Source organism: Rhipicephalus microplus, chromosome 1 (genome assembly GCF_043290135.1).
Source record: "Rhipicephalus microplus isolate Deutch F79 chromosome 1, USDA_Rmic, whole genome shotgun sequence".
Taxonomy (NCBI): domain Eukaryota; kingdom Metazoa; phylum Arthropoda; class Arachnida; order Ixodida; family Ixodidae; genus Rhipicephalus; species Rhipicephalus microplus.
Genome location: NC_134700.1, coordinates 56426946 through 56450364, shown reverse-complemented (window position 1 = coordinate 56450364; position 23419 = coordinate 56426946). Strand labels below are relative to the sequence as shown.

At 44.0% G+C, this 23419-nt stretch overlaps 1 protein-coding gene across 1 annotated transcript in view; it reads left to right on the top strand.

Moving 5' to 3' along the window:
• The first annotated feature begins 2886 nt into the window (after positions 1-2886).
• Positions 2887-23419, top strand: part of LOC142765310 (uncharacterized) — a 193621-nt gene continuing 173088 nt past the window's right edge. The window contains exons 1-3 of the mRNA XM_075866072.1: positions 2887-2985; positions 4506-4640; positions 6445-6495. Coding sequence (XP_075722187.1) covers positions 2887-2985; positions 4506-4640; positions 6445-6495 — 285 coding nt within the window. The remainder of the gene's footprint in view (positions 2986-4505; positions 4641-6444; positions 6496-23419) is intronic.

Genomic DNA, 23419 nt, shown 5'->3' with positions numbered 1-23419 from the left:
GTTAGGCCATTGCTGCAGGGGACGGTGGTCAGCCGGGTGACAGATCCAGGTTTCATGCATACGAGGTGGGTACGTCGAAAAACGTGGTGGTACAGGCGTTTCGTGCATACGAGCCGGGTACGTCAAAAAACGTGGCAGCCGGCTGGGACAGAAGCACGAAATATGCCCTGGGAGACCACATGTGTAGCAATCAGGGACTTGTCGGCTTACATTACTAGAAGCAGAGGGGGCAGAAGTACGCAGAGACGGGTCGTGCTCCGCAGGAAAATTTCGTGTTGACGCATAGAAGTCTTCTTGTAGAGGCCTGGTTGATGACCGTCGGAGGTCCGCAGCGGCACGTTGAGGTGATGTCTTCTGGTGGTGGCCATGACCCGTTGGGGAAAACTAAAGCCGCGGGGTGAAATCTGTAGTTTCTGTGTGCGGCCGGTTTTCGACGTGGCGCTCTCGCATCCAGTAGGGAGGTGACAAAGAGCATGTGGCGGACGAGCATTGGCGGTGAGCGTCACCTGCTTGAAGCCATACGAGCTCTTTTCGAACTACCCGATGTACGAGTAAGGCAATGTCTTCGCGGGTGGTGACGTCCATACTTTCAACAGTGGGAACATTGTCCAAGCGCCTGAACTTGAGCTAAATTCACCAGGTCTTCAACGCCTCTAATGCGCGACACTGCTGCCTGAAAATAGAAGGAGTGTTCAAGTTTTCTTTCGTTATCGAAAAATTGTACACGTCCTCGGCGATGTCTTTTAACAAATGATCGACTTTGTCTTCATCAAACATATTTGCGTTGGCAATCTCGCAAAGCTTCAAAACCTCTTAAGTGTAGGTTCTGCACGTTTCGCTGAGCAACTGAGCGCTACGTGACAGCATTTGCTCATCTTTCTTTTTCATAGAACTCGTGTCCCTGAAGCAGGCCTTCAGTTCCTTAACAAATATATTCCAAGTGGTGAGGACATGTTCATGGTTCTCAAACCAAAGCAAGGTGGTCCCGGCAAAGAAGAATACTACGTTCACAAGCTCAGCCGGCACGCCCCATTCGTAGTAGCGGCTCACTCTGTCGTAGTGTTTCAGTCGAGCATCCACGTGTTCGCCAGTTTTACCTGAGAATATCAGTGGTTCATGTGTCCAATCTGGTTGTCAAGATCTGGTTGTCAAGATCGATAGTCTGGTTGTTAAGATCGATGGCCACCTTGTGCCATGCAGTGGCATTGGTCGTTGCAGCAGCGTAGTACGTCAACGGGATTGCTGTGTCGTCGTTCATGCTTATGTTGTCCGGGGCTAGGCCCGCTAGGCGTCTTCTTCTTCAAATAACTCCTGCTGCAGGGTCCAGGATGTCAGATTATCCAGCACTTCCACCAAAGTTGTTACGGATGTGATGGGTTTATTTACACTGAAAGTTTCAGCGCTCAACCGTCGCTGCCGAAACACCACCACTCGAGAGCGTCCTACCTCTTCTTCTTCCTTGCTCTTTCAGTCCGCCCTTACTTGGAAAGTAAAAACAGCGCACAAATTTAATACTTCCCAAATACTTTCCAAGTATGAACCACCAACTAGCCCAACTTTCGCTATTATTTCTTGCACTCCGCGTTACAATATATTCGCCAACAAGATTTACAAGAATAAGTGGAACACTGATTGACTTGTGTGTTACTAGCTTTGATGACAATTATGTTATTTCTGGAACTTTTGCGAGCGGATGAGTCACGACCTACCAATTTCCTGCGAAAAAAAAACAAAATACGTCGAACTCGTCCTCCTCCTGTTCGTTATCATAGCTTCGATGAAACAACTCTCCCTGCTTTTCGCTCAATGATCGAGGTTGTCGACTAATCAAATGTTCTCAAAGAAGAAAACCCAAACATCTCATAAGACAGATTCATGCAAGAAGGCATGCATATTGAAAGAATTTAGCACAACCTTGACTTTCGCTAACACTCACACAAACACTCACACATCCACACGAGTAACACACGCGACACGCAGCGCTCGCTCCCAACTGTTTATTGCTCCTAAATGACCTTCTTATATACGTGTGTATGAATGCGCAAAGGCAATAAATAACAGAGATGTGCATGCATTACTACGAGGAAGCTTTCTCTAAGCGTCATGCGAAAGTGCACAAAAAAGTAGAAAACCACGGGTAGCAAAATAGTTACAACAGCGAAATAAAGGCGGAGTTATTACGTACCATTAGTTTATTATTCCAAAAGATTTAGCGCTTCTTAAAGAATGAAAAAAGTGAGAAACAAGTTAAACTCTGATATCAAGAAAGGTCGGGCTGAATATTATAAAAAACAGATTCCTTGCTGTTTCCGATGACCCCACAAATGTTTGGAGCCCATTACGTTTTCTAATTGCTCAAGAACTAAACTGCATTCCTAGTAGGTTTGTGACTGATGGTGTCTCATACAGTAAAATACATATTCCAATAAATTTAATTCATACTTTTTAACTTCAGGTACATATTTGTCTTTATACAAGCAATTAGACGTTGAAAAATACATATTTTTTATTGTATGAACTCTCTATTTCTATCGTCATGTCAATTGGAGACCTATTTTTTAGTATGAGGCTAAACAAAAATACTGCTGCTGGTAACGACAACATCAAAGATATTCCAAGAAGGTTTGTTGCAAATCTACTTTCAGCACCTTTGCAACATATTCGTATTAAAGCACTAGTGACAGGCATTTTCCCAGCCACCATGAAAACTTCAAGGTTAACCACCTTTGACAAAGAAGGCCCTATCAATGATTTTAATAACAATATTGGTGTTACCCTTATTCTTGAAAGTGCTAAAAAACGCAAAACAAGCATACCAAGTTTCTCGATGATCATGAATTACGTGTCAGTGAGCAATTGGGCTTTTGAGCAAATAAATCCACAAAAATGCCATTACACGGCATTGAAGAACAAATTCCCAAGAATATAGACAGCAAAAAATTCACCCTGGGAATAATTTTAGACTTTCGAAAGGCATTAGACTCGGTAAGTATGATATTCTGTTAAAATTATTTATCGTATTATTGCATTTGAGCTATTGCTCTAGAATTAGTAAATAGCTATTTAGCAGACAGGTAACGATATACATGTGTTCACGGGTAAAATTCGCAGTTAAAACCTGTAACACTTGGTGTGCCACAGGGTTCTATACTGGGCCCTTCATTTTTTCATTATCTATAGGGATGATATCGTTCACGTGCTAGTGGCTTCTTTTACAGTTATGTATGCAGACAATACGAGCATGTTCTTCTCTGGCAGCTGTATTAAGATCTAGAGATGTAAGCGAATGTGTGCCTGGTCTCTCTCTCTCTTTACTGGCTAGGTTCGAACCGACTAAAATTGATCGTTAGTACAACTAAATTAATTTTATTTAGGAGCAAAAACAAGTGTGAAGATTACAAGATTTCTCTCTGGTTTAAAAATAATGAAATCCAACGAGTCTCGTTGTTCAAATTTGACGTGTACTTTTCAATGAGTACCTGTACTGGACACCTCTAATATATAAAATACACATCAATATGCCTCGATTGATTTCCGCTTTAAGAAAACTCAGGTTCCTAGTTCGAAAATGGTTAAAGTTCCAGCTATTTTATCTTTTAGTCCATTACTATCTACATTATTGTCTTTCAATACGGTGCTCCACTTCAAAAACCAATCTAGAAAGGCTGTTAGTTTTACAAAAAAAAAATCTGTATGCTACATAGAAAATCAGCAACCCAGAGAACATACTCCTACATTTTTAGGCAAGCTTCAGCTACTTACTGTATACCATTTATACAATCTTAAACTCATCCTGTATGTCATTAATGAATGAGGCAACACTGTTGGCAGTTATATGAAGCACTGCTAACCAAACGATACTCCCTGTGATCTGCGCTTTGATTGTTTTCGATTATATTTATTCTGGAGAACTTTTCAATAGCACACATTATCCTATCAAGTACCTTAGCTACTCCTCAAAAGTCGCTATGTCCATGAACTCTTAGAACAACGTATTACAAACAACAGTGTGAAGAAAAAGTTAGGATGTATTTCCTCACTTGTAATGAGCCATAACTGTATTATCTGTTTTAGATATTTATTTTAGTACATTCCTTACTTTTGTATTTCTCATTTTTTGCTCATTTTTTTCTCATCAGATGTATTTCTGTATAATACTTAGTGTTCTGTCTAAAAATTTGCCTTGGTTTCAGTTCTTATATATTTTTTATGTTTCTACTTCAAATTGGTGATGACTTTAACGCATTATTTTAAAACGTATGTTTGGACATCTGATTTACTTTGTAAATTGGATTGAGATAGGAAATTCTTATTTTTTCTTCCACTGCACCTGAGCGAATGTGTGGGTGGAGGGATCTTAGTCATGCAGAGGTAATCTACCTTAAGCTCCTTCAACCTAGGCAATCTTTTCTTTTTTGGTCTGAATAAACAGTGAATGTATGAATAGTCTCTCTATATAAATGCAGATATTGTTGGACCACTGACTTCTTTTAAATGTAACGCAGGGGATATTTTTAGCCCCCGAGCCAACCGTAGCTGCGACGGAGTTTGTGACGAGCTCCGCGTCACAGTTCGTCGACAGTCTCGAAAGGGAGTCCAAGTGTCAAGCCGAGCTGCACAACCTGATTGTCGAGCCAAGGGTAGGCATCCAGGCTAGTACAGCATGTTCTTCCCATCAACAGTTGATTTTTTTATTCAAGAACCATTATTGCATGATCTCGAAATCCAAGCTTCATTGTCTTTTTTTGAGTGGTGCTCGCATTAACTGTGTAGCTTATGGGCTTTTTGTGTTAGTTCACGTTTGCGGCATCTTTTCTTTCACTGCTGGAAAGCAAATATGCCATAAATTGATTCGAAAGAAGGACTTTTGCAACATCAGATAGTCTTGTATAGTGTCCGTCTTTCCCTGTGCTCACGTCTGTCTCTTTTTTTGTACTGCTTTCTACACAACAGAAAGAGAAAGAAAACTTTTTTAATCAATCGCAAACAAGAAAATATTTCAAAAAGCCTAATAAACATGCAATAGTCTACAAAAACAAGCAAGCTGTGAAAGAAACAGCTCCGGCCTGCAACTTTCCTTCTCGCGTTACAAATACACATTTTTCTTCATTCCCTACGAAGTCATCAATCGGAATAAGGTTGATGGCATGGCAATGTTTTTCTCACACTCTAAAGTTTTCAGAATCGAAGGTAAACCCACCACCTGTCTGTCGTGGTATTGCATGGTTTCATTCGTCCTTTTCATCACCGTCCCTCGTGTAACTAAACAACACCTGTTCGTTCGCACCACTGCAGCCAGAGCGACAACCCGGCACACAGCAAGTCTTTGGCATTATGGCTCACGCACAACACACAGTTCTGCCTGCTGTCCGTCGCACAAATTTAGACAAATGCGGAAACCTGAACGCCGATGCCACCAAAATTCTCCGGTCCCGAGCTCTCCCAACGCAGCGTAGCTCTCCTGAATGCCCCCTGCTAGGGTTCCTCGATGCGCGCGCCACTATCTGCCACCTTGGAGGGTGCAGATAACAGCGTCGTCTGCTACGCCGTCCGCCATTACGATTCGTCTCCGCAAACCACCAATAGCCATGACTGGTAGCCAATAGGTGTTGCGCGGTTGCATACACAGTTTGCTGTGTCGAAACAGTTCGGTACTGAAACAACATCGGAGAAAAACAGTTTTCGCATCGGCTGTGTGAATGTCTCAGATTTCTATTTTCCATCGTTATTTTTAAAGCGACATTAGTAGCTGGAGTTGCTCACAGCAGAAAAGTACCATCCACGCAAGCCGCGTTAACACCTTCAATTACCATCTTCTTGGAAAATTCGGTAACTATCTTTAGAGGTTAAAGATGTTAAACACATGCACCCAACTCCCATGACATTTCATTGTGTCTGTGTTTTGTGTGCCTTGCACAAAAGTGTAAAATAAAGTTTGCCAGCCAGCTGAAAAAAATAAAAAACCGCGTGATGTTGTGAGAAAAGAGAAAAGCTGTCAATTCTTCCCATGTTTTCATATTTTGTTTTCCTATTATTGATCAGCTTCCTCATTCATGCACCGCATCCTGCAGCGCAAAGTGTCTTGAATTTTGTTTCCATCTCTTTTACCTTACTGCAAACAGCCGATTGACAAAAAAGTTGAGAATATTTGGTGCTCTACATGTAGTTCTTACGGCATTAAATCATAGCTTGCACGCAGACGTTGACTACCAAACTGGGTTTAGCCTGTTTTCCATTGAAATATATGTAAATTAATAAGTATAAATCGTTCATTGATATCTATAAAATGAAGCGACCAGACAGGTTTGTAACAATAAGAAAGAATTGCATTTATTATACGGCAATTACAGATACCACTGCTTTATTTGGACGATCACTTTATTACACCTAAAAAACAAGCACTACAACTCACTGCAAGTTAACCATAGTGCATGTCTTTTCTAGGCAGCCAGCGATTCGCCAATCAAAGTACTTTTGGCCTCCCCATCCCGTCCGGTGAGTTGCTGCTGACGAAGTCAATGAGTTAATCATCCAAAAACGCAAAGTGACGTTTTTTTTTTTTTAGAAAACAGGGACAGTGAAAAAATATTTTTTTTTCACAAGGAACTGACGGGATGCGTGCTTTCAAGATGATGTTACAAAAACAAACAGTGAAAGCCGCCGGTTGCAACAAGGGCAAAATATAGGCGACCATCTTCGCGAAAATACAGGTTGTGTACAACAAGCGATTAACAACAATGCATTTTCTGCTAGTAAAAAGAGCTAGTTAAATATGCATGTACACAGCACGCAAATGAATGTGTATTGCACCTGGTGCCCTGGTGATCACGGTTAAGCCCGATAGGGATCAAATTTGTGAGCAGTGATTTGCGTCCGTCTGCTGCGGGCGTAAGAGAGTCAATCACATCAGGCTCGATCGCGATAAAAAGTGCCCGTGTAACAGCGCTTTAAGTGTTAACTCTCAAAATGATGAAATGGCGTTACTTACGCCACACAAACTAGAATAGTCCGTGGGTTTCCACTTGTCGCGCTTTATTTTAACAGCCACAAGAGTCGCCCTTTCAGATTTTTTTGGAAATCTGAACATCCTGTAGCCATTTCGCGAGTGGTATGTGCACTGTGGCACCCACACCCGGCAATTTTGCCCGAGAAAACGTCGCGCACGTGTCTCACTCAACCAGTCGCGACGAGACGGGGGGAGCCAAATCGTGGCCTTCGATCGAAAGGTGCCACTGATCTGTTCAAAGAGTGACTCCATGCTGCAAGCGGGCGCCCGTAGCAAGGTATCCTACCTCCTCCACGCTGCTTGCGCCGCCGCTAGGCCACTTCGACGACATAGCAAACTCTCCCAGTAGTTTTACAGAGGAATTTGAAGTATTCTGGTTCTAGCAACGATTTGTGGTGGTCGATTACGTTTGTCGAAAGGTAATGAAGTGCGAAATCGTTGAATATAAACACGAAACCAAAAATTGAAGCTGCTGAATTCCACCCCCAAACACACACACACACACACACACACACACACACACACACACACACACACACACACACACACACGCACGCACACACACACACTCGCTCTCTCGCTCTCTCTCTCTCTCTCAGCATACGTTCGTACACAAGTCCGAAGATATGCTTCACTTCACAGCAAAAACGCTTTGCCCCAATGCTAAGTTTAAAAAATTGCTATGGCATGAAAGCGGTGGCGGACCGTCGGTTAATGCACTTTCGGACTCGCAGTATGAATAAAAAGCTGAGACTTCAATAAGTTTCGGCATCTGAATGTCACACATGTTCATACACTATGATACCTGTCGTAGTTCCGTGAGAGGTTCGGAATTCCCAAGCATGTCCGGAAAATCGGCAGTTTTGTCATCCTCAGCTTTTATGTGTGTGTGCATATCTCACCCTGTCTGCTCCTATTGTGCTCTTTTTGTGCAATCTGTTTATAGCATATTAAAGGTTGTAGTTGGGTGATCTGGTAATTCGTCATGTTGTAAGTAAACTTAGCACAACTTGAAAGATCTACAAGCGCCTACGCATTGACACATTCTTCCAAACGAGAAGCACCCACGACACACAGCGCTCACTTCCAATTGTTTATTGCGTACGATTGATTGATATGTTGGGTTTAACGTCCCAAAACCATCAAATTATTATGAGAGATGTCATAGTAGAGGTCTCCAGAAACTTCTACCATGTGCGGTTCTTTAACGTGCGCCCAAATCTGAGAACACGGGTCTACCGAATTTTCACCTCCATCGAAAACGCAGCCGCTGCAGCCAGGATTCAATCCCGCAACCTGCTGGTCAGCAGCCGAGTACTTTAGCCACTATACCACCGCGGTGTGGCTGTTTATTGCGTCTAACTGACCCTCTTATATACGTAAAGGAATATGCACAAAAGCAACGTCTAACTTTAAAGATAATGTCACAAACAACGCTCGTTGTATAGAATCCGTTTAACCAGTGCGAGATTCAAGAACTAGAAGCAGTCCTGAAAAAGGTGGTAAGATTTATATGCCATCGTTACGACCGCGATTTCTCACTCTCTTCTACTGTATCTTCATTGCAATTAACTGCACTCTATTCGCGGCGCCGAATAGATAATTGAAATTCTTGATAAGCATCGTTTCCTCCACAGTTACTGTCAAAGAATAGGAAATACATAAATTTTACCCCACAATCAACGACGAGAACCTATCACAATCTAAATTTCAGTCCTGACTATGCTCGAACTAATATGTTCATATTCAGTTTTTTCCCCGTTTTATCGAAGACTGGAATTCATTACCTGGTTCTCTTCGTTCATGCCCATCGCAGAGTTTTGTAACTGAAATACATAACTCATATGTGTAAATACGCTGATCTGTTTGAAAAACGTATTTACTTGTTTCCTTTTTCCGTGTTGTGATATTTTTGCAATAATGCTCACACGACGTTATTATGTTCACTGTTACCTTTATTCTCAATGTGTTTTTAATTATATTTTTGTGTATCTTTTATACCTACTCCTGCCAGAGCGCAATAAGCACTGCAGTATTAGTAAATAAATAAATAAATAAATAAACTACGGTGCACATATGAAAAACATTCAACAAGTGATACAAGATCCACCTCCACCCAATAAAGTAACAAATATAAAGCTTAGAAAAAATGAGAACAGAGCCACTCAGAAGCACTAACTCCTTGCCCCGTGAAAAGATGTATCTTTTTGATAGAAATACAAAGATGGCTCAATTACACAACAACCGTTGTCGTTCTCACAAGAAAGTGTTTTATGACTGCGTACAGTCTACTATAAAAGGGCGGTGGGCTCACCTTATGGCGAAGGCTATGTGGTGGGGTACGCTCCGCGAACATCACCGATTCGGGCATCTCTCTTCGCCGGGATGGCGGCACCTGCATTGTCCACAATAGAATTTGAGAGGAGCGTTGCGGCTGACAGATTCGGTCAGCTCTTCCAGAACAGGAATTGTGAAGCCACGTTTCATTTCAGTAGACGTTGCACCGCGAAGTTCTTTATTTTTCTTTTCAGCAGCGTTCAGCCCTATGCAGCATGCATCAAATTAGTGTGCCTTTTCACACCAGACCCACGCCGCAACATCAGAAAAAACCAGTGCCATTCGTCTCAGTGCAAAGCGAACTACGTGTACGCGAAGGGCGAGCCGAAGCTATCGTTGTTTGGCGTCAGAAAAAAACCAGAACAGGCGTAAATAATGCAAAGAGAGCCTGTCAGAGTGGACAAGCCCCTGGAAGGCACCAGCGCAGTCCACCAGCTCCACTTCGAGCTGCGTCATGTGCTCAGAGGCTGCTTATTATGCACGGAAAAGAAGTGTGGATACCTCGTGGCGATGCCGTGCTGCGACTCTTCTCAATCTGCCAGCCCACCTTTGTGAAAAGCCGACGCAAGAGGGGGCTGTTCTTAAGATCGAAAACTTCATACGGGCAATGTAAGCGTACAAAAGGTTCATCAGTAAAAATGGGGGGAGGGGAAGAGGCAAGGTTTATTGCAGTGCTCCCCCCGTCTCTCTTGCCGAATGACGGATAGTAACAGACCCCAGAAAACTAATATTTTTCTGCAACAACAGAAGTGGAGCATAAACAATGAAGCTACAATGTTTCATTCTAGCATAGCGAAGGCACAAACCCAGCAAGCATATCTGCATTTTCAAGCTTGACAAAGATGCGGGCCTGTTATATTTTCTAGTTCCGAGCGGGAAGGCAAAATTTAGGCATATTCTTGATACAAAACGTCAGGCCTATGCAGCATGAAACCACATGTTTTGAAGGGTACTACATCTACCTTTACCACGAGGTGCCATATGCGGGAAAATGCGATGTGGTCTAAAAGATGTGCAATGAACTCAAGCGCACTAAAATAAAAACAAGGAATCATTGCGTGGCTCTAGAAGAAAGAAAGAAAGAAAGAAAGAAAGAAAGAAAGAAGGAAGGAAGGAAGGAAGGAAGGAAAGAAAGAAAGAGAGAGTGAGAAAGAAAGAAAGAAAGAAAGAAAGAAAGAAAGAAAGAAAGAAAGAAAGAAAGAAAGAAAGAAAGAAAGAAAGAAAGAAAGAAAGAAAGAAAGAAAGAAAGAAAGAAGCCCATGGGTTGCGTTGGCTGCCATCCGGGTCACTTTCATTAAATTCTATCGCAAAAGAGAATGGAAAAAAGACATGCGGAGGCAAACATACGCCCTCAATATAGTCAGATGGGAGCAAATACAAGGAAGAATACTTTGAATGTCAAAGAATCGCACGTCGCAACCTGCGTGCGGCCAGCGGCGAGCAGCTTCAGGAAGTGAAGTTGCTATTGAATTTGCTTGTGGTGTCACCTAGCTTATGCAACGCCAACGGTGTTAGAGGATTGGCTGAGTAAGTCGACTGCCCTCCTCTAGTACTCTGCAGCCAGGGTTCATCAACATTTCAGTGACGTGTTTCTGTTAAGAAGATGACGTTGAAAAAATAGGCCAGATTTGATGACAAAGTAAAGTAAAGCCAAAGTAAAGGCTCCGCGACAACAGAGGCCGGGTACGCTATCCACTGCGCCACGGTCACAGACTTCCTATGCTTAAAGAAAACGCATTTTTATACACTACTGTCCTGACAGCACTTTTGGTATAATGCATGCATCATGCCCGTGGTATCCGCAATTAGTTTTTTCAACGCGTTGTTTTTAGGCGTTCGTTTCATTCGTTGCGACAACAGGCGAATAGCAATTTTGTGAACACCTTAACACACATTCAGGTGATGATCTTACCCAAGCGTCACCATCGCTCATAGCATCCACGCATACCAAAGAGTCAGGCGACACCCGCTGGCTTCGTCTGGCTTTAACTCCACGTTCCTTACGTACGCTCGCCCCGCGAACATTCGCGGCGAGCCAAAGGAAATACGCGACGTGCGTTACGTCTTCCTTTCGTCGGGCCGCGGTGTTTAAATCACAACATGCCACGAGTAGGCGACCTTATGCCAAGTTTGGCGTCCAATCAGTCATGCTCTTCTTGGTGTCACATCGCTTTCTGTGGTTGCGCTTTCACCGTTACCTACAACAGCTACCACCAGCATCTATGACCAAGAGGTTCTGTTTAATTAATAATGATAGACTTTAGTCAACTCGGTGGAGATGTATGACTCAGCGTCAACGTGATGCATCCAATTTAAGCTGTGCTATAGCTTCAAACACCAATAGTTATTATGTAAGCTCTTTTATATCATTACACAGTAACCATTAAACGACTCCTCAATGTACCCAATGGACTTTCGTGTTTTACCGATTCCCAGAAGGGAGGAATCAACCAAGTTTCTTTTCTACAAAGTATGCCTCCAAAAGCAGGCGTACAGGTGGCTTGACATTTCTTGTTAGAACCTGCCTATCAGTATGCCGTGGCTCACACCCACGTTCAGCATTTGCTAAATATGAGCGTACTTAATCTCGTTTTTCAACTTTTTGCGTATGCACACTAAGCCAGTCATTGAGTCATCTCCAGGTTTGCCTGATGTATACACTTTGTCGCTGGATAAGGAAATGATTGTACTGCAACAGCAGCTATCCAAACTATTCACTTGAAATTGGGCGAGACCACTAATGACTTCGATCTTGGTGTTTTTCATATGATCGAAACATCGACAGGTCGATCAAGTAACCTCATTGTTGCCTTTACGTGCCGTTCCAACCGTTTCACCATTTCGGCTAAAGCCAGGAAGGCGGGACTGACTTTTCAGTCTCTGAAGTATGAAGGCCAACCAAAACTCATTTTTGAGAACGATCACATAACACGCAAAAAACAAGCAGCTGCTTCGTGCCGCTATATTTCTTTAAAAAGTTGTTGGCTGGAAACATGTCTAGAGCAGCAATAGAAGAGTGCTTGCGCGTCGAGGGAATTCAACAACTGTTCTGAAAATTGTATCATTGGCAGATGTAGTGGAATTGAATTGAATTGAATTGGGTTTTATTAACATAAAAATAGTGTACAGCATACAACAGTGTAAAAAATGCATCTGAATCTCTAGCCAAGGGCTAGTTGAGATTCATTCAAAAAAGTGCCTTAGAAAAGGGCATGTCATTTACACACAAAACAAAGTTTACAAATGCAAGTATTTTACACATGGAGAACTGAACATAACGTAATGAATTTACAGTGCTTGGCGAATGATCATGACCATGGATGTAGGCAGACAAAAAAGATAAAAAGAAAGGTATGTAAGGTATCGTTTGAGAACATATCAAACTTCACAACAAATAATTGAGTGCATTTTAATATATGAAAACTAATCATGACATATGTATTTGCATAGTATAACAATACTGATTAAGGACTTGAAGAAAATAGATTCTAATGCATACATACACATTATATAATTGCAGATAGGCGTGTACATAAGTATTGTAATAGTGTGCTACATAACTTTTTTTGAAAATGTATTTAATATAACTATTTCTAGCGTTGTATTATTGGGCGTCTATATTTTATTTAAAAATATTTTTTCAGTGCAAGAGAAAAATTCTTATTCTATTTTATTTCTTGTGGAAGGTTATTCCACACAGTGACTCCATTAGCAGTAAGTTTTCTTTTACCGTATACGTTCTTTGTTTGCTGAGTCAGGTATTTTCCATTTACTTTGTTACGGCTTTCATAATTGGAACATGAAAAATTTGCTGACGAAACTGGATAGTTGGTGTTTATACTTGAATGGACCACGAAAGCTGTTTTATAATCTATTAGTGTGTTGAACGACATAATGTTTAGATTTTGGAAGAGTGGTAGTGTGTGTGCCATGTAGTCCGAATTCGTTATAAATCGTATTGCTCTTTTCTGAAGTTTTATTATCGGTTCTAGGTACGTGCGGTATGTGTGACCCCAGGTGACAACACAGCAGTTTAAATGACTGTGGAATATGCTAAAGTAAATTACACGTAAAGTCAGTAAATCAAAAAGGTCTTGATATTTATATAGAAGAAAACAAGCTTCACTCAATTTTTTGCAGAACTCGACAATGTGAGGTTTCCAGTTAAAATTTTCATCAAGGGTAACGCCTAGGTATTTTATCGTATGTACTCTTTGCAGCACTGAATTATTTAGTGTGAGTGTATATGTGTGTTCCTCAAGGGTTTTGCGTGGTGAAGTAAACGCAATGTCCTTGGTTTTCTGTTTCTGTGTATTTAATGTTAGTCCATTTGAAGAGGACCACTGGTGGATATGAACAAGCTCTGAGTTCGCAGATGCTACGGTTTGGTTAAAAAAATCTTGAGCGCATATAAGAGCTGTATCATCAGCATACATAAATATGAAGAAGTTTTGTACCACGCTAGGCAAGTCGTTAATAAATAGCGAGAAATATACTGGTCCAAGAACAGAACCTTAGGGTACTCCTATAGTTGTATTACGAAACTCTGATTGAGTGTTGGCTAATTGCACTGTTTGTTTACGGTTTTGAAGAACTCTAAAGAACTTTAATTGCTTTTAAAAAACTCAAGACACATTCCGCGAACGCCATAGCATTCTAGTTTACTTAATGATATGTTGTGATTGGCAGTATCAAAGGCTTTTTTATATCAAGAAATGTACGTACCACTGTTCTGCTGTTATCTAGGTCAAAATTGATAAGTTTGAAAAGTGACAAAACAGCTGTGTCGGTTGACCTGCCCTTTCTAAACCCATGTTGACAGGTTGTAAGAATACTTTCGTGTTCTAGGAAAGACATAATTCATTTAACTATTAATTTTTCAAACACAATATTTATGATGTATAAAATGGAACAAGGACGGTAGTTTTCTGGTATGCTTTTGTCACCTGCCTTGTAAATCGGGATAAACTTTGACAATTTAAGAAGTTCGGAGTAGGTTGACATATGAAATAATAAATTAAAGATTTTTTCTAGAGGCAAACAAAGGATGTCAATGCATTGCTTCAGCGCTAAAGAAGGTATATTGTCGCATCCGACGGAGAATGGCATACCACAAACTACAAGCTACCATTCCACTAGCCGTTATATTAGTAAACTCAAATGTGTTAGGGTTACGAGGAGGGTATTTATTGTATTTCTCACTGATCACGGCGGCCGAAAGTCGAGAACTGAAGGTGCAAAATTAGGTGTTAAACGTTAAAACTAGGGTACTTTATGATATTCCCAGAATCTCAAAGTCTGGCGTGGTGATGTAGCTTGCAGATGGTTTAAGAAGCGAATTTATAATGCTCCATGTTGTTCGTGAATCACCTAAATTATTCGTTATCAAGGTCGTGTATTATTCTTTTTCGAATCATCGCTGTTACTTTATTACGGGCTACTCTAAATTGCCGTAAGTAATAATCATTGTTCCTGTGCATTTTTACCTTTGAATGCCAAAAATCTTTCTGTTTTATTTTTTCTGAAATGGGCCGATTTATCCACGGGCAAATTGGTGTTTTATAATACTTTTTGTCCTTAGCAGTTGTTGATTGCATTAAGGCCTCTCTTAAGCATTTACTTAGCTTTGAATAGGAAAGAGGAGGAGGAGGTAAGTTTATTTACAGAAAGGCAGAGAGGTCAGCCTGAACGATAGCTTGTTCTAGCCTGCTGCTCTACACTGGGGGAAGGGAAAGGGGAGAAGAAAGATTAATGGATGACGATGGTGAGATGGAGAGGTATGTAGTGTTCTTTCAAGCTGAGACACATTTTATAGCCACGCACATAGTCCAGTTGTTTCCAAAAAGGTTATAACTGCTCTTGTGACCGCAGTTGCACTGTTGGTGTCTGGCCAAGGGCCCAACAAGGTCTCATCAGTTAATGACCTACTGCGATATAGTTCAGTAGAAGAAATCAGTTGAATAGCAAGCATTCACTTCTGGAGAAGATACTTCGTCCGATAGCAAAGAATCTGTTTAATAAATAGATTCAGTGCTTTGTAGGCATGCACGAAGGGCTGGAAAAGAAATACGACTATGGGTGTCGTGTGATTTATTGCGGGGAACCTGTGTGACTGGAAATAATAAAGTCGTAGGGGAGTGATCACTTATAGTTGCGTCATAAGAAACACACCAAGATTCTCCAGTGTCAAAGTAGCACAAAATGTGGTCAATACAAGACAATGATTTCGTTGTGACACGTGTTGGTGAAAATACTTGAAAAATTGAATTGCTACACAAACTTAAAGGAAAACAAGGGAGACAGAGAAGAGCGCAGACTACCAACTGTTTATTGTCGTTTCTTGAAGCCAATATATACGCATGCTACGCTGCGCTTCCACGATGCGCATGAAACCCAAGATGCCGCAAACAAAGCCGACCCAAAACAAATCAAAATTGACTGCCACCACAATGACAAAAGTGAAAAATGGCAAAAAACAAAAGTGATACCCACCACAATCTAAACTGCGTATTCGCATGGTGTGCGCTCATCTTTAAAATTTATCGTTTGTTATTTATTGCACCAAGCACCAACAAAGGCGTGAAAAAATGAAAACGTACTCTAGAGACTTGTTTAAAAAACACTAAAAATAGCGCTTATCACCGAATAAAACAATAAAATCACAATTTTAATAATACCTTCAAGCAGCCCCGCTTGAGCAACACGAAGAAGCAGTACGCCGAGAGAGTCAAAAACTATAATAACATAAAACTTTACAAAACATTATGTCGCGTCACATGGGAAATAAAACAAGAACACTAATGAACAAAACAAACGAAGAGAAATGGAACAGAACACAATGCAAGGTGTTAGCCCCAACATTACACATGCCCATGTAGGAAGACCATTTCTTTGTTCGAAAGTGAAATTGAAGGCATGCTTATGCACTTGTCATTATATTGCCTCATAAAGTACGCTTTGATAATCTCCCTTTCTGTCTTTTCACGTGCCTTAGCCGTGACTGACGCATTCTCCAACCGTTTATAGTTTATATAACGTTATGAAACCCGTATGACGATAACATGTTATAATACTCTGACTGGCAGTCCTTTAGGCTATCTATGCGGAAGTAACCGCATATAACTGTTTTTCGCTGGAGCAAATTTACGTGTTGTAGTAACCTTTCAAAATGTTGCATGAAGTCTGATAATTTTCCCCTAGGGGCGCGATAAAACACTATGATTTTCCATCTTGACATCTGTTATGTCCGGTGTTGTCGTCGGCCCATAGACGTACGCGTTGGTCGCGGTAGTCCAAAAAGCTCAGACAGCCTCGAACGGTTAAAAACAAGTTTATTCCTATTCGGATGGAGGCGGCGGCCGAACTGCCGGGGGAAACGACGGTGGCTCGTTTGCGCCGAGCGGGGGAAGGGGAGGAGTCAACATCTGGAAGCAGTTTCAGCAACCGGTCCTTCGCGGGTTCCGAGGCTCGCTCGTGACACAGGGGTGCTTGGGGCACAACAACATCTAACAACAATATTTGCAAGCTCAGATGAGTATGAGTTTGAGTAATTAGCAAGAACACTGCAAGGTATACCAGATTTCACAAGTAAGGCTACACCACCACCTCTGTGGAGGGAGTGTCGCGCAGTGGATAAGAAATTGTAACCAGGTATGCTGTAAGTTTCACTATGTTTTAGCCATGTTTCGCAAACAGCTATGTAATCAAAATCAAAAGTGTGCAATAAAAGTAAAGTACAGAGATGATCCATGTTTTTCTGCATATTCTACAGATATTACAATGAATGAGGCTATGGCAAGAATTCACCTCTGCAAAGAGGCTTGCAGATTGTATCTCAACGTTCATTTCAAACAAGCTTTTTTTATTCAAATTATTAGAGGAACGTCATTTTCACAGCGGATATGAATGACATTGGAGTTTTCAGCTTTTCTCGGCAGAACTTTTTCATTGGAAAACCAAACACATTTCCCAATTTTTCCACGCTTTCTCGATATTGCCTTTCCCAATAGAACCTTATTCTCAGCACACATGATATTCATTTACATATAAAGGCCCATCGCCTTCATAACCGAAATCTGCCGGGGTAATTCTCTTCTTTTTCACCACTTGAAGGATTCGGTTGTGGATTGAGCGTGACCGACATCTCACGACCACATTTGCTTTCGTTTTGTCTTTTGAGGGCACTCAGTGAACCACGTCAGGTTCCTCCGAAGTTATTGGTACTGAAAATCTTTTAGCAAATGTTATTATGCTACTAGCCAGGTATTCATCTTTTTTTATTGGGAGACCTTTAATTTCAAGATTTTGCTGTCTGCTGTACTGCTTCAGATCTCTTATTTCACAGCGTGCTGCATCAAGGCCCTCACGCAGTGCAGCGTTATCTTTCTTTAAGGCTGCATTATCTCTTTTCAGCGTCTCAAGCGTTTCCTTTAGATCCTCAAAATGGCTATTCATGAACTGAATTGTTTGTTTGAGTTTTTGCATTTCAGATTTAAAACCACTGTTGTGCGTGTCAACGTTAGCCGGAATTTCGGCAATGAGTTTAGCTACCTCTTTTAGGTCGTCGGCACCTTGTCACTCATGTTTCATCTGTTCACAAGTGCACTAAGGCTTAGTATACCTGTAGTACAGAGCGGTACAGGAGCTACATAAAAGCTCGAAGACCTAATGATTAAGAAATGTGTTCTGCACACATACCTGCGTAGTAAAAAATAGGTGATTATTCCAGCACCGTATTTAAGCTGCGTGGACCACTCTGCAGTGAGTGACGTTGAGCCGAAGCTGCCGTCTTTTATATCTTGAAGACCATGACGTCAGTTGCTTCAGAACATGCGCAGTATCGGCGATTCCAGGGTAGACCAAAGGGCGGTGATGGCACAGCAGCTATTCCTGCGACGAAACGGCCACGCGCCTTCGACGTTCGTGGGCGAGCGAAGCAGGATTTCCACTGTGTAGTAAAAAATAGGTGATTATTCCAGCACCGTGTTTCAGCTGCCTGGACCACTCTGCAAGGAGTGACCGTGAGCCGAAGCTGCTGTCTTTTATATCTTGAAGACCATGACGACAATTGCTCCAGCACATGCGCAGTATCGGCGATTCTAGGGTAGACCAAGGGGCGGTGATGGCACAGCAGCTATTCCTGTGACAAAACGGCCACGCGCCTTCGACGTTCGCGGCCGAGCGAAGCAGGATTTCCACTGTGTAGTAAAAAATATGTGATTATTTCAGCACCGTGTTTCAGCTTCCTGAACCGCTCTGCAAGGAGTGACCGTGAGCCGAAGCTGCTGTCTTTTATATCTTGAAGACCATGACGACAATTGCTCCAGCACATGCGCAGTATCGGCGATTCCAGGGTAGAGCAAGGGGCGGTGATGGCACAGCAGCTATTCCTGCGACGAAACGGCTACGCGCCTCCGACGTTCGCGGCCGAGCGAAGCAGGATTTCCACTGTATAGTAAAAAATAGGTGATTATTCCAGCACCATGTTTCAGCTGTCTGGACCGCTCTGTAGTGAGTGACCGTGAGCCAAAGCTGCTGTCTTTTATATCTTGAAGACCATGACGACAGTTGCTCCAACACATGCGCAGTATCGGCAATTCCAGGATAGACTAAGGGGCGGTGATGGCACAGCAGCTATTCCTGCGACGAAACGGCCACGCGCCTTCAACGTTCGCGGCCGAGCGAAGCAGGATTTCCACTGTATAGTAAAAAATAGGTGATTATTCCAGCACCGTGTTTCAGCTGCCTGGACCGCTCTGCAAGGAGTGACCGTGAGCCGAAGCTGCTGTCTTTTATATCTTGAAGACCATGACGAGAATTGCTCCAGCACATGCGCAGTATCGGCGATTCCAGGGTAGACCAAGGGGCGGTGATGGCACAGCAGCTATTCCTGCGACGAAACGGCCACGCGCCTTCAACGTTCACGGCCGAGCGAAGCAGGATTTCCACTGTCTAGTAAAAAATAGGTGATTATTCCAGCACCGTGTTTCAGCTGCCTGGACCGCTCTGCAAGGAGTGACCGTGAGCCGAAGCTGCTGTCTTTTATATCTTGAAGACCATGACGACAATTGCTCCAGCACATGCGCAGTATCGGCGATTCCAGGGTAGACCAAGGGGCGGTGATGGCACAGCAGCTATTCCTGTGACGAAACGGCCACGCGCCTTCGACGTTCGCGGCCGAGCGAAGCAGGATTTCCACTGTGTAGTAAAAAATAGGTGATTATTCCAGCACCGTGTTTCAGCTGCCTGGACCACTCTGCAAGAAGTGACCGTGAGCCGAAGCTGCTGTCTTTTATATCTTGAAGACCATGACGACAATTGCTCCAGCACATGCGCAGTATCGGCGATTCTAGGGTAGACCAAGGGGCGGTGATGGCACAGCAGCTATTCCTGTGACAAAACGGCCACGCGCCTTCGACGTTCGCGGCCGAGCGAAGCAGGATTTCCACTGTGTAGTAAAAAATATGTGATTATTTCAGCACCGTGTTTCAGCTTCCTGAACCGCTCTGCAAGGAGTGACCGTGAGCCGAAGCTGCTGTCTTTTATATCTTGAAGACCATGACGACAATTGCTCCAGCACATGCGCAGTATCGGCGATTCCAGGGTAAAGCAAGGGGCGGTGATGGCACAGCAGCTATTCCTGCGACGAAACGGCTACGCGCCTCCGACGTTCGCGGCCGAGCGAAGCAGGATTTCCACTGTATAGTAAAAAATAGGTGATTATTCCAGCACCATGTTTCAGCTGTCTGGACCGCTCTGCAGTGAGTGACCGTGAGCCAAAGCTGCTGTCTTTTATATCTTGAAGACCATGACGACAGTTGCTCCAACACATGCGCAGTATCGGCAATTCCAGGATAGACTAAGGGGCGGTGATGGCACAGCAGCTATTCCTGCGACGAAACGGCCACGCGCCTTCAACGTTCGCGGCCGAGCGAAGCAGGATTTCCACTGTATAGTAAAAAATAGGTGATTATTCCAGCACCGTGTTTCAGCTGCCTGGACCGCTCTGCAAGGAGTGACCGTGAGCCGAAGCTGCTGTCTTTTATATCTTGAAGACCATGACGAGAATTGCTCCAGCACATGCGCAGTATCGGCGATTCCAGGGTAGACCAAGGGGCGGTGATGGCACAGCAGCTATTCCTGCAACGAAACGGCCACGCGCCTTCAACGTTCACGGCCGAGCGAAACAGGATTTCCGCTGTATAGTAAAAAATAGGTGATTATTCCAGCACCGTGTTTCACCTGCTTGGACCACTCTGCAGTGAGTGACCGTGGGCCGAAGCTGCTGTGTTATTTCTTGAAGACCATGACGACAATTGCTCCAGCACATGCGCAGTATCGGCGATTCCAGGGTAGCCCAAGGGGCGGGTATGGCACAGCAGCTATTCATGCGACGAAACGGCCATGCGCCTTCGACGTTCGCGGCCGAGCGAAGCAGGATTTCCACTGTGTAGTAAAAAATAGGTGTTTATTCCAGCACCGTGTTTCAACTGCCTGGACGACTCTGCAAGGAGTGACCGTGAGCCGAAGCTGCTGTCTTTTATATCTTGAAGACCATGACGACAATTGCTCCAGCACAAGCGCAGTATCGGTCATTCCAGGGTAGACCAAGGGGCGGTGATGGCACAGCAACTATTCCTGCGACGAAACGGCCACGCGCCTTCGACGTTCGCGGCCGAGCGAAGCAGGATTTCCACAGTGTAGTAAAAAGTAGGTGATTATTCCAGCACCGTGTTTCACCTGCCTGGACCACTCTGCAGTGAGTGACCATGAGCCGAAGCTGCTGTGTTATTTCTCGAAGACCATGAAGACAATTGCTCCAGCACATGCGCAGTATTGGCAATTTCAGGGTAGACCAAGGGGCGTTGATGGCACAGCAGCTATTCCTGCGACGAAACGGCCACGCGCCTTCGACGTTCGCGGCCGAGCGAAGCAGGATTTCCACTGTGTAGTAAAAAATAGGTGATTATTCCAGCACAGCGTTTCAGCTACCTGGACCACTCTGCAGTTAGTGACCGTGAGCCGAAGCTGCCGTCTCTTATATCTTGAAGACCATGACGTCAGTAGCTCCAGCACATGTGCAGTATCGGCAAATCCAGGGTAGACCGAGGGGCGGTGATGGCACAGCAGCTATTCCTGTGACGAAACGGCCACGCGCCTTCGACGTTCGCGGCCGAGCGAAGCAGGATTTCCACTGTGTAGTAAAAAATAGGTGATTATTCCAGCACCGTGTTTCAGCTGCCTGGACCACTCTGCAAGGAGTGACCGTGAGCCGAAGCTGCTGTCTTTTATATCTTGAAGACCATGACGACAATTGCTCCAGCACATGCGCAGTATCGGCGATTCTAGGGTAGACCAAGGGGCGGTGATGGCACAGCAGCTATTCCTGTGACAAAACGGCCACGCGCCTTCGACGTTCGCGGCCGAGCGAAGCAGGATTTCCACTGTGTAGTAAAAAATATGTGATTATTTCAGCACCGTGTTTCAGCTTCCTGAACCGCTCTGCAAGGAGTGACCGTGAGCCGAAGCTGCTGTCTTTTATATCTTGAAGACCATGACGACAATTGCTCCAGCACATGCGCAGTATCGGCGATTCCAGGGTAGAGCAAGGGGCGGTGATGGCACAGCAGCTATTCCTGCGACGAAACGGCTACGCGCCTCTGACGTTCGCGGCCGAGCGAAGCAGGATTTCCACTGTATAGTAAAAAATAGGTGATTATTCCAGCACCATGTTTCAGCTGTCTGGACCGCTCTGCAGTGAGTGACCGTGAGCCAAAGCTGCTGTCTTTTATATCTTGAAGACCATGACGACAGTTGCTCCAACACATGCGCAGTATCGGCAATTCCAGGATAGACCAAGGGGCGGTGATGGCACAGCAGCTATTCCTGCGACGAAACGGCCACGCGCCTTCAACGTTCGCGGCCGAGCGAAGCAGGATTTCCACTGTATAGTAAAAAATAGGTGATTATTCCAGCACCGTGTTTCAGCTGCCTGGACCGCTCTGCAAGGAGTGACCGTGAGCCGAAGCTGCTGTCTTTTATATCTTGAAGACCATGACGAGAATTGCTCCAGCACATGCGCAGTATCGGCGATTCCAGGGTAGACCAAGGGGCGGTGATGGCACAGCAGCTATTCCTGCGACGAAACGGCCACGCGCCTTCGACGTTCGCGGCCGAGCGAAGCAGGATTTCCACAGTGTAGTAAAAAGTAGGTGATTATTCCAGCACCGTGTTTCACCTGCCTGGACCACTCTGCAGTGAGTGACCATGAGCCGAAGCTGCTGTGTTATTTCTCGAAGACCATGAAGACAATTGCTCCAGCACATGCGCAGTATTGGCAATTTCAGGGTAGACCAAGGGGCGTTGATGGCACAGCAGCTATTCCTGCGACGAAACGGCCACGCGCCTTCGACGTTCGCGGCCGAGCGAAGCAGGATTTCCACTGTGTAGTAAAAAATAGGTGATTATTCCAGCACAGCGTTTCAGCTACCTGGACCACTCTGCAGTTAGTGACCGTGAGCCGAAGCTGCCGTCTCTTATATCTTGAAGACTATGACGTCAGTAGCTCCAGCACATGTGCAATATCGGCAAATCCAGGGTAGACCGAGGGGCGGTGATGGCACAGCAGCTATTCCTGGGACGAAACGGCCACGCGCCTTCGACGTTCGCGGCCGAGCGAAGCAGGATTTCCACTGTGTAGTAAAAAATAGGTGATTATTCCAGCACAGCGTTTCAGCTACCTGGACCACTCTGCAGTTAGTGACCGTGAGCCGAAGCTGCTGTTTTTTATATCTTGAAGACCATGACGACAATTGCTACAGCACATGCGCAGTATCGGCGATTCCAAGGTAGACCAAGGGGCGGTGATGGCACAGCAGCTATTTCTGCGACGAAACGGCCACGCGCCTTCGACGTTCGCGGCCGAGCGAAGCAGGATTTCCACAGTGTAGTAAAAAATAGGTGATTATTCCAGCACCGTGTTTCACCTGCCTGGACCACTCTGCAGTCAGTGACCATGAGCCGAAGATGCTGTATTATTTCCTGAAGACCATGACGACAATTGCTCCAGCACATGCG